This window comes from Uloborus diversus, chromosome 4 (genome assembly GCF_026930045.1).
Source record: "Uloborus diversus isolate 005 chromosome 4, Udiv.v.3.1, whole genome shotgun sequence".
NCBI classification, from domain to species: domain Eukaryota; kingdom Metazoa; phylum Arthropoda; class Arachnida; order Araneae; family Uloboridae; genus Uloborus; species Uloborus diversus.
Window position 1 is genome coordinate 64,992,211 of NC_072734.1, and position 21,080 is coordinate 65,013,290.

Genomic DNA, 21,080 nt, shown 5'->3' on the forward strand with positions numbered 1-21,080 from the left:
GACAATGCAATAATCTATAATCAAATTAATTAATTAACTCTTTTATTTGTTAGTTTCCTCCAATTTTAATCAATATTTTGGCATAAATCTAACAATGTGAAAAATGAAAAACTTTAAAAAATACATTAAAAAATGCTCGCAAAAATTATTTAAAAATATTTACAAAAACCTTTAATTTTTCTGCATCAGACAAAATTTGTTCCAATGTTCCAAGGTAATTAGAACATAAAATATAATTGTTTTTAACTAATTTCATGCAAAAATTTAGGTGAGCCTTCAATTGGAAATTCATTGCTGATCAGACCATTGTTGAACAAAACTTTTATTCAAATGCATCTCAAATTTTCAAAGTAATGTAGATATGATTTCCGCACACATACATCGATGACTGAGATGGATTAGCTGGATTAGACAATAACTCCACAGGCAATTTATCAGCGAAGTTGAATGTTTTTATAGCTCGACTGTTAAGCTTTAAGGGAATTTACAAGTTAAACTAAAAAGAAGAAAATAAAATAATAGTTTAAAAAACTAAAAAAACACGCTTTCGTAGCAAAATGAACTAAAAAGTGAAAAATAATCTTTGGATGATAGTAGTTGACCAATCACTTAATTTTAATGTAATACAGAAAAGCTTGGGGGGCTTCTTATCAGTTGTCTTGAATTTCTTCCATTTGTTGTCTAAGCAAAAATGTAAATAGACAGCATCCCACGCTTTTTTGTATCACATTGAAATTAAGTGATTGGTCAACTACTATCATCCAAAGATTATTTTTCACTTTTTAGTTCATTTTGCTACGAAAGCGTGTTTTTTAGTTTTTTAAACTATTATTTTATTTTTAACTTGATGCCCACCGGGAAAGATAAAAGCAAGATTCCCTTTCCAGATGCATAATGAAATTTAATCTACTTGATGCTCTTAAACTTCTTTTTTTTTTTTAACTACCCAAACTGCATCAAGGAAGTACAGTTCTCTCATCAAATATTCATGATTTAATCAACGACTGTTGAAATTCCGAAAACGAGGCGACATCTACGTAACGGACACACCCAAAGGCCAAAAGAACGGGACGGGGGAGAGGGGGGGAACGGTTACAAAAGCGGACGGTTTTGTTTTAAAAAACTGGACAAAGTGGAAAGAAAGAGTGTTTCTCGGTAAAGAGGCTACCTGTTAATCTCGTAGGAGGAAGTTGGACATAAAAAGTTTCTTTTCGGTTGTGCTACTTTTGTTTTTCTCAGTTTCCTTTTCTAGCTCGAGGTCCGTTCTGGCTAATAAATGTATGGAAGGAAGGGAAAAGAATGCTCTTTGAAATTTCGTCAAAAATCAACATTTGTTGTTTCGCTAAATGATGGACGATGGACCGTTATTTTCCTCAGTTTGTTCTGTAATCGCGTTTTGTGATCGGTTATTCTGATAACAGATTAAACAATTGTCTTGTGAGTTGGAATAAACGTGCGTTAATGGAGAAAAGAAAAACATTAATGGACACATTATTGAGCAATCACGAGTTGCTTATTATCCTCACTTGACCAAAGCTGATGCAGTTCTGATTTTCTGATTGCCATGATTAAGGTTGTTTTTAATATTTATTCAGAGAGCAAAATGTTCGTTCCCATAGTTATAAATCTTATGCGGTTGGATTTTGTTCATTTCTTTTCAGGGGAAAATCCTATGTAGACGAACATAAACAGTAAAAATTAATCTAACAAAATTTCCAGATTACTGATACCCGTCGTTTAAAATCGAAAAGAAATAAAATTAAACAACGTTATACGCTGTAAATGTATCCGACTTAATGCCACAAGACTTTTCTTTCACATTTTTGACCAACAAGCCCTTGTTGATACCGCACTTTCAACTAGTAGTGCAACATCTATGAAAAAAACATTGATGTTGAAAAATAAAAAAAAAGATGTGTTTTAACAAAAACCACGATTTTTCTAAAACATCAACATCACCCACTGTTCTCAGACTGTAACATAAGCATGTGAAAAAATTATTAGCGTTGTGGTAAAGGAATTATATCCTCACAAATCTTTCTTTGGCAAGCAAGGATTCACAAAATCATAGTTCATTCTGTTTCAGAAATAAAAACATATTCTAAATATTCCCTGCAATAATGAATAAATTTAAAATTTAGATTCTTAACTAGCAAAAATATCCGGCGTTGCCTGAGTCAGTAATAAGTGTGAGAAACAATCGCTACTTATATTCATTTTCTGTTTTAACTGAAAGAACTCAAAACACCCCGCTTTGATGTGATTCACCCACAAAAGTAAAGTAGCAATAAGTATAAATATACCGAAATAGTATTCAGTTAGAAACGAAAGCACGACATTTATGCAAAAAAATTTGAAGAATTTCCAAAACATGAAATTTCACTTGTTTATAAAGATTAATCAGTTTTTTTTTTTTTTTTTTTTTTTTTTTTTTGAGCAATCACGATTGCTTACTGTTCTCACTTGACTGTTTTTGGAGTTCTATCATTTTATTTTCCCACCGCCACCCTCCGCACCATCACCGTCGACCGGCTCCACACACAACTACACACACACGCACGCACACACACACAAACACATACACACACAAACACATACACACACAAACACATACATACACACACGCATACATATAGACACCTACACACACACACCACAACATACACACAACTACCCACACATTCATGTCTGCACACAGACACAAACACATATGCCTACACACATACACATACCCCCTACACACAAACACACACACCTACATACACACACTCGTGATTGCGAAAAACATAATTTGAATTCAAGATGCCAAAATTCAAATTTTTTTTTTTTTTTGAACATAGTCTAAAGCTTTTTCTGCACGGCTATTGAAACACAAAAGATTTTAAAAAATGTAGTCGCCCGTAATCCCACTATACTTGCTTTAGTTGTTTTGGGAAATTTCAATTATTGTGGGTTCTTGGTGCAATTTAAAATTTAAGCAAATTTGCGGTAATCGTTTTGGGACACCTTAGATAATGCTCCCCCTCCCTACTTTGTAAAATTGTCTGTTACTAATTTTCGTCTAAGAGATATTGTCGCCAAATACTGAGATATTTTTGGTGATCATAAAATGATGCTAAATATTTTCTTCCGAAATAAGTAGCAAAACTTGGGCAGTGTTTGAAATTATGAACAAAGACAAACTAATGGAAGTTTTTGTGCTTTTTATAGATTTGCCTAATTTAGTTAGCGGATTATTTTACATTTTAACAAAAGTTTTAAAGATAGTTTTAATTGCGATATTTTGGTTACATGGTGAAATGAAAGCCAAGAAACATTATTACGTAGTCTTTGACTGCAAAAACAGCGCCAGTTGAAAAGAATGCCTTCCGTTATAATTGAATTCGTTATAATTGAATCGTAATGATTAATTATTATTATGTTCTTATTTCTATGAAATTAATACAGTGGCTCCCAAAAGTCTTCGTACACCTACGACTTTCAACGAAATAGGCCCCAATCCATTGGTTAGAATTAATATTTCGGAATAAGTATTTAATTATAAGATCTATGATTAATTTTTAACAAAACTGCATAAAAAGTTTTTAAAAAATATTAAAACTTAATTTTTAAAAAATCAAAAACCAAAAAGTGCCGGAAATTCTATGTCACAAAAGTCTTCGTACACTTTATAAAATGTCTATATATTATTGAATAATCTAACTTTTTATTAAGTTATTAATTAGTATAATATCATACAGTATTCATAACACCTTTTAAACGTCTGGGAATAGATTTCATTCTTTTTCTTTCTTTTTTTTGCGTAATTTCCGAGTAAGTGTTCAACCACACTTCGAGTCTTACTGTTTCTAGCTCTATTTTCGTTTTAAAGCCGTATTTTCGTAATCTAACCTATAGATACCTCTAAATACGTTACATTAAGTTCAAATCTGGAGATTGAGGGGGTATTTTCTGAATTTTAGGACGATTTTTGAGGCACTAGATGCGAACGTTGAAAACTGAGTGCTTCATATCATTATCTTGATAAAAAACAAAGTTGTTTCCAATAACCAAATTTTTGGTTAAGAGTTCAAAATTGGTTTTTAAAATATTTAAAGGAACAGTATGATTCATTATTTCATCAAAAAATTCCAAACTATCAAGTCCTGATGCTGATATGCACCCTCACACTAGAACACCTCCACCGTCGTGATTAACTGATCCAACTAAGTTCTTAAGATTAAGTTCCTAATTTTTTCTCCTACTTACAATTATGCAACAATTCAACCAAAAATGTTGATTTCATTTTTATCTGTAAATAAGACGTAATTCTAAAACGTTTTTAGCTCATTTATCCTTGATTTTGCGACGAAAAGCGTAAGCTTTGTGTTTTTCGTGCGAACAAGAAAATTTCTGCGGGAAGAGGCCCATTTAATCCAGCTAATCAGAGAACTTGGCGAAAAATTTTAGGTGAAAATTAAAAGTAAAATTTTTCTTTTAACTCTGTAGAAACTTTTACAGCACTCAAATGTGTATTTTTTATAATTTTTTCAACTTTCAATCTCCGATCACGTTTTGTGAACTTTGCCGGTTGACCTTTTCTTACCTTGTTTTCGGTCCGATTCCTTTGTTTAAACCATTTTATCAAAAACTGTACTATACAAACAAATAAATTAACTAATTTAGAGTCATTTCAAACTAATTTACCGCAACTGTGGGCAACAAATTCGAATTTTGAATGGTGTTTGCGGTTTTTTACGAATACCAGCGATTTTATAGCAATAAGCACAATATTAAGGAATAAATAAACAAAAAATTAAAGCCAAATGACTTATAAGGGTCAACACAATGCAAAAATATTGATAAAATGGCATATGATAATTTTAATCATGAATTTATTCGAAAATATTTGAGTGTACGATGACTTTTGTGGAGTGTTATTTCTCTGTCTCTTCGTTTTCTGACCCATTTCAAAAAGTAGATCCGCTAAAATTTTGAAAAAACCAATGGGTTGTATTTAGAATGACATATGAATGATGTGAAAAAATATTGGACTCCATATTCGAATTCAGTTTCGAGTTATTTTGGTTTTAGTAAAAAATTTCAAAGTGTACGAACACTTTTGGGAGCCACTGTATATATATTTAGTACTTGACTTCCAATTGTATGTTTGATGCATAAACTCGTTTGTAGGTATAAGTAATAAACTTACACATATTTTGAAAAGTTACTTTCTCTCGGAATAGCCCAATTGGTGAAAAAATCTTTATGATTGAGAAAAATGGGTGCCATACTTGAAATCAGAGCATCCAGTAGAATGAAAGTCACTCAATACCGTACAATCACTTTTTCATGACCCGAATTTTGCAGGCCTGTGTAATTTTTGACAATAAACACTTTCTTTTTCCCAACTGTTGCCAAAATCAATTTTCTTTTTACTTTGTTCCGTTATCGATTACTGGCATAGATGAGGATAAAAATCCCAAGAAAGCAATAAATTTCATGCTTGCTCCAGAGAAGCCTTGATTCAAAATTCTCATTAGGATTACTTTTAATATTGCTGTTGTAAGGCAACGAATTTTCGTAACAATGGATTTTAAATTTATTCATTTAACAAGGAGATTAGATGAAATTTACTGTTTTAAATCATAACTTTTTTAAACTGAGTTTTTTAGAAATAAATTATATCCTATGTTGCTTCCTGATAATGTAGCTATCTATGGTAAAAAAATTGTTAATATCGTTCCAGTAGTTTTGAAGCTTACCCCGGATACATACAGAAGTAAACATTTATGTATAAAGACTAGCTGTACCCGACGCGCGTTGCTACGCCAACAAAAAAATACATCATTATACTGATTTTCATGACAATCGGTTGAACGGGGCAGAAGTTGCTACTCTGCAGTGCCACCTGGTGGCGAGTGGCTTCAATGAGCATATTATGCACCTTCTCCGTGGAAAAATACATATATATATATAGCAATTTTCATAATAATTGGTCCAGGTATCAAGTGAAGCCGTGACTATACTCAAATTTTCTATTCACGCAGTTTGCAAGATCAATCAATCGCTAAAAATATCAAATAGAAAAAGTTTTAAATCCCCCCGTTGCATGAAAAGCCATAAAACAATAAAGAAAGAATTTATTTGTTCAAATTAAGAAAAATGGCAACAGCTAACTTCTTATCAATGAGATCTTTCACGCGAATTAATTTCTGCAGCCGATAATTTTATTCGTATTTATCCAATGGATTGTGACTTAAATTGGAATAAAAAAGGAACTATAGATCGGATTTTTTTCGAACTGGTCTATAAACATTCCCAGTACCAAAAATAACAAACGGTAAAAGTTTCAGCCAAATCTGTCGGGTAGTTTTTGAGCTCATGGATGACATACAGACAAACATTCATTTTTATATACAGTGGCTCCCAAAAGTGTTCGTGCACTTTGAAATTTTTTAGTAAAACCAAAATAACTCGAAACTGAATTCGAATATGAAGTCCAGTATTTTTTCACATCATTCCTATATCATTCTACATACAACCAATTGGTTTTTTCAAAATATTGACGGATCTTCTTCTTGAAATGGGTCAGAAAACGAAGTACAGAGAAATAACACGCCACAAAAGTCAACGTACACTCAAATATTTTCGAATAAATTCATGATTAAAATTATCATATGCCGTTTTATTAATATTTTTGCATTGTGTTGACCCTTTTAAGTCATTTGGCTTTAATTTTTTGTTTATTTATTCCTTAATATTGTGCTTAGTGTAAAATGGCTGGTATTCGTAAAAAACCGCAAACACCATTCAAAATTTAAATTTTTTTCCCACAGTAGTGGTAAATTGGTTTGAAATGTCTCTAAATTAGTTAATTTATTTGTTTGTATAGTAAAGTGCTTGATAAAATACTTTAAAGAAAGGAATCGGATCGAAAACAAGGTAAGAAAAGGTCAAAGTTGACAGAACGTGATCGGAGATTTAAAGTTAAAAAATTTAAGAAAAATACACATTTGAGTGCTGTAAACGTTTCTGCAAAGTTAAATGAAACATATTACATTTAATTTTCACCTAAAATTGTTCGCCAAGTTCTCTGATTAGCTGGATTAAATGGGACCTCTTCCCGCAGAAATTTTCTTGGTCGTGCGAAAAACAGAAAACTTACGCTTTTCGCCGCAAAATCATATATAGATAAGGCATTCAGTGGGGCCATGGATGAGGATACAAATATTAAGAAAGCAATAAATGTCATGCTTGCTCCAGAGAAGCCTCGATTCAAAATTTTTTTTGATTACTATTAACATTGCTGTTGTAAGGCAACGAATTTTTGTAACAATGGGTTTTATATTTATTCATTTAATGGGGAAATTACATGAAGTTTACAGTTTTCCATCATAACTTTTTCAAACTGAATTTTTTAGAAATAAATTATAGCCTACGTTGCTTCCTGATAACGTAGCTATCTATGGTGAAGAAATTGTTAATATCGGTCCAGTAGTTTTGAAACTTAACCCGGACACACATACAGTAGTAGCCATTTATGTGTAACTAGTGGACCCGCACGGCTTTGCCCGTAGTAGAAAATGTAAAGGTGATTTGGTTCGCCTGTATATTTACAAATAACGGTTGATAAATTTCTCGCCAATTTGCTATGCTTGCACATGTTACGGGTTCACGTTATGACCATTTGGTAATTTACACGCCCACGTTGAGATAATTCGCTCAGTGAAAAGTTCCTAAAATTGGAATAAAAAAAGAACACAATCGAATTTTCAAAAAATCGCTTCGAGGTGCACACCTCCATGCTATAAACTAATTCTGTGCCAAATTTCATGAAAATCGGCCGAACGGTCTAGGCGCTATGTGCGTCACAGAGATCCTGACAGACAGAGAGAGATCCGGACATAGAGAGATCCGGACAGAGAGACTTTCAGCTTTATTATTAGTAAAGAAGATACATAACAATATAGCAAATTATTCCCCATATTACATTATTCTGAAATGGACTTTTATTTTTAATTTAAAAAGATTTTTTACAACTCCTTATATTTAAATGCAAATGAGAACTAAAATATTAAATGCTCATTTTTATTTTTTATTTTTTTTTTACAATTTAGTATTTTTACAAAAAAAAAGAGTAATTGCTAATTAACTCAGTAACAGTTAAAGTTTGCAAAAATAAATAAACAAATGAATGAATACAGCCATTCTAATCCAGAATTTATCAAAATAACTTCCAACCATTGAAATAATGGAAAAGTTTCAAGGATGCAAAGGACTGAAATCTCAAACACACTAAGCAATTTTAGGCGAAGTCACTTTCAATGTTGGCATGCTTCCACAAACAAACAAGTTTTAACCTATAGGGGACACTAGGAATACTTGATCCCTAGGGATACATGATCCGATAGCCAAATATGTACCAAAATCATTAAGTTGAAATTTGAAACCTGACAGTTATATTAAAGTTATACTTGTACATAAAAACTGGCAGTATTTTTTTTTCCAGCCATTTTGTTTTATCTCAAGAAATGATCGTCTGAATGTGACAAGGCACACTTTTTTTAGGAAAGCGTTCCGAAGTTTACGTTATCCGTTAAATACAACTTTAAAAAAATTCCGAAGAGTAATGTTAAAGTACAGACAGTCTGTAATTGAGACATATTTTTAGTAAATTGCCACTAAATACCTTAAATAGTTGATCGTGTTGCTAATTGATTGGCAGTAATCGGTAATCCACCACTGTGCCGATTATTTATACTAATTAACAATTTTTACCGATTAATGGGTAGAAAAACTGATTTTTTAAATTAAATTACTGAAATATGTAACAGCAAGAAGCTATGCAGAATGAAATAAGTAAAAGAATCATCCAACATTCATTTGAATTTTGACGTCTTGAATTCAAATTATGTTTTTCGCAATCACGTATTGCGATAGGACCTTACTTGTTGAGTATCTTGTTTCTACTAATGGAATGGAAATGGCCAAGAAATTTGCCCCCGTCACGTTATGACTGGTGATTTTCTAGATTAGGTTACATGAGGCATAAAGAAAGAAGTGGTGATTATGATGCGGTAATAAAGATAACGAATCTTGGGACGATGTTCAACAATAACCTTATCATAAAGATTATTTTCAGCGAAGATGTAGTTTTGGTTTTTAAGTTCGTCTATGTTGATATTTTTACTGAAACTCAAATGAAATTTTACCCCTCTCTCCCTTTTTAAAAGTTAAATATATCTGTTTAAGTTAAACCCTGAATGGACGCAAGCGATCTGTAACCATGGCGATGAATATTTGTCCTCTCAATAAATATTAAAACAACCAGCAGTTTATTCTCGTCGTCATGGCAACCTGAAAAATTAGAGCAACATCACTTTGGTCTAGTGAGGATAGTAAGCAAATTCGTGATTTCCAGAAAGAAGAAAAAAAAAACGGTAATAGGCATACATTTTCAGGATACTGCAGAAGCGTATTTCTTGGTAACAAGGAACCCCTCTTTCAATGCCAAAGAAATGAGCTTACGTTTGAAAAGACATCCGACCTTTTGTCGAATGTTTTTATAACGTTAGGTGCAAAATAATGAATAAGTAAAAAAATATAGTTCAGGAAATGAATTATTTTTTTTTTATAGAACTCATGCTTATCAAAAAAAAAGTGGGGGGGGGGGGAGGTATGAAATGGTTAATTGCATGTGTTCCTCAATCGAGCCCCCTCTCCGCCACCTCCAAAAATATATATAAGGGAATATCAGATCCTAACATTTTTTTTTTTCATTCTGTTTTTGTGTGCATCTTTTATACGCATTTACAGCACACATTTTAGAATGTTGTTTTATTTTATATAATGTTGTTTTATTTTATATATTTTATTGTTGTTTTATTGTTGTTTAACTATTTTAAAATGTTGTTTTATAAATACAACTTTTTTATTCAACAAAACTTTTAATGCTGTTAAAAACCTTTTGATTGGTTAAAATTTTATCAACGCGTTTTAAAATTCCTTAAAAAAATTGACCTTGATTTTTTCTATCTTTTTGCTATTTTATATTGATCTGCATGAAAATACAATGCTGCACACGTCTAGGGCCCGATTAAGATATTGGAGGGTCCTAGGCTAAACACTTTTTTGGGGGCCCCCAGTATCCAAACCGTGCAATTTTAGACAATGGCTGACACAATGCCAGCCATTTGAGGGTTTTCAGCCACGGCCAGTTGGATTTATTATTTAGTAATAAGACCCTGCACACGTCTCACGTGCGAGTACTTTTCTTCTCTGTCAACCTTCAGCATTGTGTTTTGAGAGTGCCTTTTAAATTTCAAAAAAAGTCTTAAATGACAACTAGTAATAAAAAAATTTAAAAATCGGTATTTAAAAAAAGTGTCCACTGATCACGGGCTAAATTAACATTTGAATTTTCATTTTCATGACTATTTATCAGAATGTAATTTTTTAACCAATAATAAGGAAAGTAACTTACAAAAATTGAATAATAATGAAACTTTGTTCGTGAAAAAATGCGAAAATGGAGAAAAATTGATTATCACTTATAGAAATAAATAAAATATTAACTAATTCTGAAAAAAAAAAAATAATAAGAAGAAGAAGAATGGCGATGATGGAGACATTGTAGCATCAAAAATTATTATTCTTATAAATAATTGGCCAATTATGTCAAACAATTAATCGGTAATCGACCAATTTGCTAATCTGTGCATCACTATTACAACGCTTTTTTTTTAAATACCAGCCTAATATTTGCTTATGTTTCTTCTCAAATTGTGCATAACGATATCGTGTCGAATGAACATTTAACTAAAGAGAGTTTAAATATTTCGAATGAGTTTTCCCCCTTGCTGTCGATTTTGAGGAAACTTTTCCGTGCATGCCGGTATAAGTGACTCGTACAATGAAAAAAAAAAAAAAAGTCTGGACTTAAAATAGATTTCGAGGAAGTTGCTGAAATAATTAAGCGATGACAGATTTAATTAGTGTTTTAATTAGATTTTCACCCAATTTTATTAAAAAGGAAAACCAAACGAGTTATTCACTTGAGCAGATTTTTTTCTCAAACAAGAACATGTGATGCCTTTTTCGTTTAAGAAAATTTTGCTGCCTAGTACTAAGAAAATTAGCGAAAAAAAATTTTTTTTTGAGAGGGACGGACAGTGTGTCTATTCCAGATCAGCCTTTAACTTCCCTGACTTTTCCCTGCCGACAAAATAAATTTTCAAGTATCGAACATGATATCGAAGTCAGGTGCGTAAAAAAACATTAAAAAAGGAACAGCATGCATATATTTTATAAGTAACATTTACTACTGATTTAAACTAATCTTTTCCTTTTAAATTTATCAAATTCTATTCTTATACAAATATGACTTCCTAAATTTCATTGTTTTTGTACTTATAGTATTTAAATAGCACAATCATTAAAAAAAAAAATAAAACTACTGATGAAAGTATATAAATTATAATATTAGTGTCTAAGCAAAGAAAATAGTTGAACTACTATTAGCGAAGACAAGTCGTAAAAGGGGAGTTTACATTTTTTTAAATGCCTTATTAAATAAAAACGAAAGTACATGAAAACATGAAGATCAACAGATCTTACACAAAAGCATTTTTTTTTAAATTAAAGCACGTATTTAAATTTTTTCGCGGACATGCAAAAGAAAAAAAAAATCATGATTATCTGCTTTCTCTGATATTCATTTTTTATGATATAAAAACTTTATGATGTAAAAACTAAAATTATAAACATGCAATTGCTATGTTTTACCTAAAATAGAAAAACTACAAAAATACTCTATGTAAAAAAATGAAGGCAATGTCTAGAAAAAAAATCTATCTTTTCCTCAAGAATTAAAAATTTGAGTTTAAAACTCTGAGAAACGCTAATGTAGACTATGAAAATTGCTAAGGGGGCTTTAAAATAGGTGTGGGGGGGGGAGGGATGCGAGAGAGACAGGATGTATACTATGAAAACCGCTCATAGACATTTAAAATAGGTATGAGGGAAGGGGAGGGGGAGGGACCCGAGAGAGACAGGGATCCATAAATTACCAACGTCCCTTCAGTGAACAGAGAATGATTTCTTTCAGATCACAGAGTTCCCTTTCTTTACAGTTCATTCGTAAACTTTTTTAAAAAATTATTGCGTGAATGAAAAGCACGAGTTCGCTAAAAGATCAAAGTACTAATCTTATTTCTTAGTCGCCATTTTTTTCGATGAAACCGTGTTGGCATTTCCGATGGGAGTGGGACAACTTGAAAACCGGACATTCCAATCGAACAAAAGGGGCCGAAGCTTCCGAAAAGTATGCAGGCCACTCTCAATTGCGAAGGAGAAACTTACATATTCTGCGTGCCACTAAAAATCATAAATTAAGCATTTATGTCCCTGAGAAGAGCGAAAACCGAATTGCTATTTTTTGCAACTTTTTCGGGTTATTTCAATTGAATACATTGCAATAAATATAGATAAATAGATTTTCGTAAGATTATTGGTGCACTAAAATATGTAAGGAAAAAAAAAGCGCGAAATAGCTTGAAGTTTCCATTTAGAAACTGTCAAAAATTGACTTTTTTTTTTTTTTTTTTGAAAAGACGAATGATAAATACGTCAATTAATAAATCAGTTACAAACAGGAATCTGTGGTCCACAAATTCCACGTTATTTGAGTGGTAATAATTTTGCAGCAGTTGATACTCTAATGCTCACTCTAGTCGTATTTTCACTCTATGAAATAAAAAAGAAATCGCATTTCTTTTAAGAAGGAAAAAGGTCTGTCAATTTAATCGTGTTACTTATTTTTACACAGCATTTTTTAAACATTTTTATCACACGAAAAATATTCGTATAATTAACACCAAAAGTATATATAGGTTTCCACGGAGAGCAGGGTTCGGCAAAAAGTAAATAAATATTATACTGAAAGGAAAAAAAAAAAAGCCCCCCATGCCTGTGTACATACATTAATTCATTTCCCTATCCTGACCCCTTTGAATTGCGTTTCCGATTTTTTGCGTGGTAAAAGTCAATCACAAAAGATGGTAACTTTCTCTTTGTGGTTGTCCATAAATGATGTCACTTCTTTCAATATGCTTGCCCTCTCTCCCCTCTTTGTCATAAAGTGTCACACTTCACCATACCCCCTCTCACCTTTGCCACAATTCTGCTACTTTTCATAAGCACAATCCCTTAATGCGTGATGTCACACTTCTTGTTGACCCTCCCCTCACTAGTCACGAACTGTCACAATTTTTACGAACCCCCTCCCCCCTCAAAGCTTGACATCATTTGTGGACAGCCCCTTTCCCCGAGGAATAGGGGTGTGAAAAAAATCAGTATGGGAATTACATATATATATTTCCCTCGCTGTCTGTCATTTACGATTTTACAAAAGTCACTTACACGAGTCAAGTCAGGTAAAGCACGTCGCTTTACAAAAGGAAAAAAAAAAAAAAAAAGTTGGATGCCCGGAGGAAGAGCGAAGTCGAGCGAATCGAAGTGCTTCCCTAATCGGGTAGAAACAACATTGTTCCCGCGAGTTTTATGTACGGAAAGTAATAAGCCCAATGAAGATTGTTTTGTCTTGATGCTTAGTAATTTCGAACTCCAAAAATAGTCGTTACACTAAACTCTCATTAATCGGAACCCTTTTAAACCAGACTTCTAATTAAGACAGCCAGAAAAATGTACATTCATCATGTTCAAAGTAGTTTTCTCATCTGATGTTTATAGTATGTAAAATAATGTTGAGCTTGACCACGGAGAGATGGCAGATGACCTTGAAGCGGAACCATCATTTGTAATAGGTAGAATCAGCCAGAAAGCACCGAGTAGTAAGGGCGCGTTTTCGCTGATCTTATCGATTACAAGATACAGTGAAATTCCGTTACAACGAATACCAATACAACGAAATTTCCGTTTCAACGAACTACATTTTCAGTCCCAATATAACTGTCATTACATTATTTGAATTCCATTACAACGAAATTCCTGTTACAACGAACAAAACTTGAGGTCTCTTGAAGTTCGTTCTAACGGGATTTCACTGTAATAACAAATAAATTATTACGAATACTACAAATGAGGCAGTGAGAAGCAAAGGGATGTAAGTGAACTACAGTCGACTCCCGCTACAACGCGATCCGACTTACGCGAAATGGCTATAACGCGAATTTTTTGACGAATAAGGAATTTTAGAGCTAACGCGAATTTTTTGCCCACAACACGAATTATTTTGGAAGGAAGTATCAGTTTCGTTATTGGCGACTAAATACTGATTTCGTGAATGTTATTGCATCCCTTTCAGCATCACTGACAGCCAAAGTTCCCACACCAAACTAGTCTAGTGCATTAAATAACCAGTCAGCATCTTTCATTTATTTATTTTTTCATTTTAAAAATAAAAGTTGTTGAAATATAAATGGCACCTTAGTGCCACCTTCATCTAAAGTTTGTGAAGATGAGAAGAAAAAGAAGGTGTTTGAGATAAAAAATAAAAAACGCTAAAATTCTCGATATGCTTGAACAACTACAAAACTCCGACGGTAGCGCGAGAAAAAGTAAGAGTGAATCTTCCATACGTACAATTAAAAGTCGAAATTAAAAGATATCCGTAAAAGTTCAGAACTTAGTTTCAATATTGAAGCTTGCAGAGCAGTCTTGAAAAGTAAATATTTTGAAAATGGAAGCTGCTCTTGCATTGTGGATTAATAAAGAGATCAGGAAGAGATGTTGCAACAAATTGAAACGTTGTAAAGACGAAGAAAACGTATTTAAAAATGTATAATTAGATAAGAATAACGATCTGATCATGGAGCATAAATCATCACTATCTTCATTTTTTGACTCTTAAATATTATTACTGTATCTACTGTAATATTATAGTTTTTCATTTTAATTTTACGTCTTTCATTCCAATTCGTCATTCATTTTGTTCGTCTTAAAGTATTTCATGTTGAATTACAGTTTTTTTATTTTTTAAATACAGTAAAAGTTCAGTTCTTTATGCAAGAAACTGTAGTGTATAGTTGAGGAATGCTTTATAGCAGTTTGAGGGGTGTTTATAAGTATTTGGTATGCCTTAAAAATTTGTATGCATGTATTTTTCCACAACGCGAAATTCCGACTTACGCGAGGATTCTTGGAACGCATCCCTTGCGTAAGTCGGGACTCGACTGTATTTAAAGTTTCCGAGTAAGTAACGTTTTAAAGTTCAGATCCCAGGTAAGCTCTTATGATTTTTTTTTCTAAATCATGCTGTACAGCAGCACCTACTAGGACTACCACCCGAAGACAGGGGAGAGGTCCACCTGACCACCTGCCGTGTGAACCAGCTATTTCTAAGTTTTTAATTTTGTCACTTACATCCCTTTGCTTCTCACTGCCTCAAATCATGTTTCCATTTCAAGGTCATCCATCACCATCTCTCCTTAGGCAAGCTTTATACACTTGCACATACTACACTTAATTTTTCTCGTGCAGTTTTATATCTCATTCTTTTTAACTCAAAATTTAATATTTAATGTGTACAGCAGTTCGTTTATGTACCTTGGCTCAATCTATAGGTTATTTTCTTTATTCCGTTCCGTCATTAATTTGGACGACCTGGATTTCCTATAAGTCCGGATCAATGAGGGACTATTGTACATACAGGGAGGTTATGAGAGGGAAGCTTTAATTCATAGTTTCATTTGTATTTCCAATAATATTTTCCCGGAGAGTTTGTCAATATTCTAAATGTTGTTAAAATGTGCGAACGGTTAAAACATTAAAACGATGCTTAAAAAATCCAAATAGCAAACTTGTGCTCTAAAATATATTTTACCCTAAATCTTATTTAATGGATTTACAAAAACTAATTCAATGAAGAAGTTGCGAAACAAAGAACAATTCGACTTAAGAGAAAGGCCGTTATAACTCACAAATTAGCAAAATAAATTGCATACGCTGGTTTCAGGGTTACAAGGAATCCTTTATCCATCGCATAAAGACATGAATTTCGGGCAGGGTGATTTATGACAACATTCTCCGCAAAAAATTTCTTTCTGAGGAATATAAAGTAAAACGTACACTTTTGTGCAAAAGAACAAAAAATAAGATAACATTACTGTTATTAAAGCACACATTTGTAAAAATATTTCCCATACGTGTCCCGAAGTTACAAAAAACTTCTTTACGATTGCTTCGATGTGAACTGCAGGGGTTAAATCGTTGTTGTTTCTCATTCAATTTAAACACAAAGAGAAATTCTTTACTTTTAACCCTCCTTCGCGCGCGATTTGAATTTTAACATGGGCGGGTTGAGAGTTTTTCCGGCAGTTGCTCTTCGATACAGCAAAACAAACCAGCCGAGGTTAATTCTGCCTTGGTATAAAATGAGTCTTCAAGGTTGAGAGTCCGCTTTTAAGATGTAAAGTTTTGAGAATGGGTCGCTTTTACGATGTGGAATTTTGTGAAGGAACCTCTTTTACGCTTTGGAATTTTGTGAAGGGACTTCAAAGCGCAACCAATTCGGGTCTGGAACGAGTCCTTGTTATGAATTTAGCAAACTTCAAATATGATTAATTTGCCTAGTTCCGAATAAATAAAGTGTCTCCCTACAAAGAAGCAGAAACAAGAAGTTCTGTCTAGAACTAAACGAGACTACTTTCCCATATACCAATACTACTTTCTAGTACCTGATCAATATTCTCAAAAATAGCTAAAATCGCAAATTGTTTCAAAAATATTTTAAAAATATTTTAAGCTGATTTCTAGGAATAAAATATTTTTCACTCATCTTTTAAAAAATATATATATATAAAGCAGCACCTTTTGAACAAAGCAGCTAATACACTTTTTTCCATTAAAAAAATTCTTTAACAGCTTTCAAAACGAAAAAATAATAATTAAAATTAATAAGCTTATTAAAATAAATGGGTCATTCCGGTGAACATGGTACGTTTCAGTTTCCAAAACTTTTTTTTTCAAAGTCATCTAATCCAACAAAAATTATTGCCAAATAATGGCAAAAGGGTTTAATTTATCTGAACTATAAAAATTAATTAGCTCAACTTGTTATTAATATCCAATTTTCTCAGTTCTTTTATCAGAAATGAAAGTTTTTTTCCACTCTGAAAACAACAAATTCAAAATGTTCAATTTTTTTTTTTTTTTTTTTTGATTAATATAAACAAATGGAACATATCTTTCATATAAATGCTTAAAATGTAATTGTAAAAGACACATTTAAGTTTTGCTAATTATCTTACTCAAAAATACAAAAATTTAAAAAATCATTTGCAAAAGTAATTGTGTAGTTCTATGCAAATTAACCTTTAAATTAAATATTAAAAAAAAAACAATCAAATGAGTTAAAATATTCCTGTAACAGAGTGGACATACCTGTAACAGAGTGGACACTTTTATTGAAGATAGAAGTAATCTATATGTTTAAGCAGAGAAAATAGATAGACAATGTTTCATTCTTTAAAATTTTGTATTTAATTCAATTTTTCCATAAGTTAGTTAAGCTAAGCTTTTTAAAAAACATCAATAGCATATGGGACTTGTTTACTATTTCCATAAATATTGTTCACTCTGTTACATAAGAAGTGTAACAGAGTGGACATGTAACAGAGTGGACAAATAAGTAGTTAAAAAAAGTTTTCTAAACCTAAACATAAAGTAACAGTTAAAATAGTAATACAAAAGCAAAGAGTAACTCTAAAATTACTACTTTATATGTAATTTAGAGTTTTTTAAAAATTTTAATTAGTTCAATTAATGTAACATAGTGGACATTTTGTTACTCAAATTTACTATCAGAGACAAAGAATGAATCTTACCTTGCTTGTTGACTGTTGAATCCACTAGGTTTAGCTAAACATGGAGTTTTTACCACCTGGTCATTTCAAAAGTATTGCTAGTTTTTTTGTAAAAATATTTTTTTATTCTTTAATAACTGTAACAGAGTGGACATTTCAAAATTTGTAAACTGTAGGGACAATTGTAAATTCCCTGCATTTTCATTAAAAAAATATTTTTCTAAAAAAAATTTATTGTTTAAATTGTTACAATAAAGGTGTTGCAATATAATTGGAATTTTCTTTTGTTATTGCATCTAAGCAATTACTTAAATCACTTTTTAACTGTCACTGTTTTGAAGCTGGGACATCAAGATTTTGCCTTTTTGACTGACATTTTTTTTTTTTTTTTTTGAAAAATTCTTATATCAAAATATTAAAAACAAAAAATACCTCATGATACAAAATTGCATGAAGAATAAAGAAAAAAAATATGATTAATTCATATTAACTATCAAATTTTCTGTAAAAAATACAAAAGTGCCGGACATGAAATGTACCATTTTCGTCGGAATGACCCAAATACATTATATCAAAAAAAAAAAAAAAAGAAAAAGAAAATTAATTTGAATTCTGAAATTTTGAATTCAAATTATGTTTTTCGCAATCACGAACTGAGACTGGACCCTACTCATGGAGTTATTGTTTTTAGAAACGGCTCCTGTCCCCCCCCCCCCCAAGTCTGCCTCTCCTCCTGGGCGGTTACTTGTGCGTAGTTGTGTGTGTGTGTAGACCTGTGTGTATGCACGTAGGCGTGTGTGAGTGTATGTGTGTGAAGTCGTGTGTGTGTATGTGTGTGAGCGTGCGTGTGTGTAGGACATAGACACTTCCGAGCAGGAGAAGCGGATAGCTCAAAACCGGAGCAGCCGCGCCGCCAGCAGTGGACGGTGGATGGTGCTGCTGCAGAGTCTTCTGGTCCAAGTTGAAAAAGGCACGGACACCAAAAAGGGTCAAATGAGAACAATAAGCAATCGTGATTGCTTTAAAAAAAATCGTTTCTTTTTCCCCTGTTGCCAAAAATAATTTTTTAAATGAATTAATGCAATTACCAAAACAAATAAAAACAATAAAATGTCAACTTAAAAATAATTTTCACTGTCAAAAAAAAAAAAAAAAAATCGTCTGCGTATATCTTTATGTAGAAACATGAATGACTTCGGGTTTATTCGCTGAAAACTGAATGCCTAAATTAAAACTTTTGCGTGAACATAAAAACAAGTCATATCAACAATAATTATTTCACAGTTAAAACCATAGCTGCGGAGTCAATCTCATTTTGGGATAAAGGAGTCGGAGTCGAATATCCAAAAATCTGGGTCAGTCATCTGTCCTCTGTGTATAAATTTTTGCCAAAGCTACGAAGTCAGAGTCGAAGTCGGGGAGTTGGAGTCCGATTAATCATCGGGCACAGGAGTCGAGTCGGAGTCAGGTGCCCCTAAATTCTCGGAGTTGGAGTCTGGAGTTTGGCGTCATGAGCTGTTTCCAACAAAATTAGTTTGAAGTAAATCCGCTTTCAAGTACGGAATCTACATTGACTTTCAGTTTCCCCGTAGGCGCTAATGTTAAGGGATTTGAACTGTTCAAAATTGAACGGAAAATTGTTCAAATCAAAAAGATATTTTATATACAAGTTTTTCATCAAACGCTTTTTCCTACAAAGTTTGTTTGAAGCAAATTCAACTCACAGTTCGGAATAGCCTTGAATTTCCCCGTAGGCGCTAATGTTAAGTTTTTCGAACTGTTCAAAATTGAACAAAAAATAGTTCAGATCAAAAAGTCCAATATGTGAATGAGATGTCCTCGCCGAGATCTTTCGAACAAAAAAAAAGTTTTTTCGAATCGGACTATTCATTCAAAAGTTATTAGGGGGGGGGGGGAGGACAGACAGACAGACCGATAGACAGACCGACAGACATTTTCCCCCATCTCAATACCCTACTTTCCAATTTTTAATTTTTCGATATTTATTTAATTATTTTATTTATTTTTGACTTTTTTTTGTTTTTCGCGATATTTTTAAGATGCATTAAGCCTTCTTTCATGCTTTTTTCTCCTTTTTCTGACTTTTACTGGGAAAGTAGGCTAAAAAGAAGTTTTGAAACACTTCAAAAATTATATAAAGTCAATTCCCTGAAGTAGACAAGTTTCTCAAAACGAAGTTGTTGACACAGAGTATCTAGAGAAATGAAAAAAAAAAAAGAGAAACGGGTAAAGAAAATTTTCATTTAATACTAAAAGTTTTTGCGCAGAAGAGGATATTCGCGAGCAAGTAGTTGAGGAGAGAGCATATCGAGCGACAGCGAAAAATAATAGGCAAATTATGCGGGAAAAACCATTGCAGTCGTAATATTTCAAATATTTTTATTTTTCCCCTTCACTAAATTTTAGTGCTATAGTTGTTACTTTGGCATTAAATAAATCTTTGTTAAATGGCTTGAGAAACAAGAACTTCCTAAATAATACTTTAAGAAAATGAATCAATTATCACAATTTTACGAAAGAGAGATCAAGTTCAAGTGATTTGAAATGAAACAGATTGTTCAGCAAAAAAAAAAAAAAATGTAACCACTTGAGTTGTGCTCGTAGGAAAAAAAATATAAAAAACAATGTTATTAATAATAATAATGATTATTACTATTCATGTTATTATTAGATTAATAATAATAATTAGATTAATAGTAATATTTATTATTATTAGATTAATAATAATAATCGTTATTATTATTATAGTAATAATAATAATACTAATAATTTTAAAGAGATAAAGCAAAGGAGCGGGTGCTCTCGGTACTCACTCCGCGGATGCAGAACGAGGGTTCTTGACGACCTTCCATTTCATCATCTTGACGGCATAACTTAACGAATGTGCTCATGACCAGCACCCAGTTCTCGAGATCATCTTCGGTAAACAAATATTCTCACAGAAAATCCACCTCCTCGGTGGCCGAAAACTGGGTTACAAGGTCTGCCATCTTCAGCGCCAAACCTTCCCTGGGATCGCCAAAATATCCGTAAGAAGCTGCAGCGGAAGCTCACAGAAAGAATTAAGACCGAACGTTACCGAAACCAATTGAAAACTGATCGCACTCGCAACTGACGGCAGTCACGGGTGCAGTGAACGACGATGGATTAGAATTCAGAAATCGGCTCCTCTTTCTCCATTTTTTTTGTTTTTCCAAGCGATTTTCATTATTCGTTTACCAGGCGAAACGTTTTTTCCGCCTGACAAGTCGGGAC

The 21,080-nt window shown here is 32.5% G+C and overlaps 1 protein-coding gene across 2 annotated transcripts in view; it reads right to left on the reverse strand.

Moving 5' to 3' along the window:
* The window catches only part of LOC129220136 (uncharacterized), a 106,919-nt gene extending 86,070 nt beyond the window's left edge, over positions 1-20,849 (reverse strand). For both annotated transcript variants that reach the window (XM_054854486.1, XM_054854485.1), the window contains exon 1: positions 20,639-20,849. In XM_054854486.1, the coding sequence (XP_054710461.1) occupies positions 20,639-20,685 (47 nt within the window). In that variant the 5' untranslated portion in view covers positions 20,686-20,849. The remainder of the gene's footprint in view (positions 1-20,638) is intronic.
* Positions 20,850-21,080: the final 231 nt, after the last annotated feature.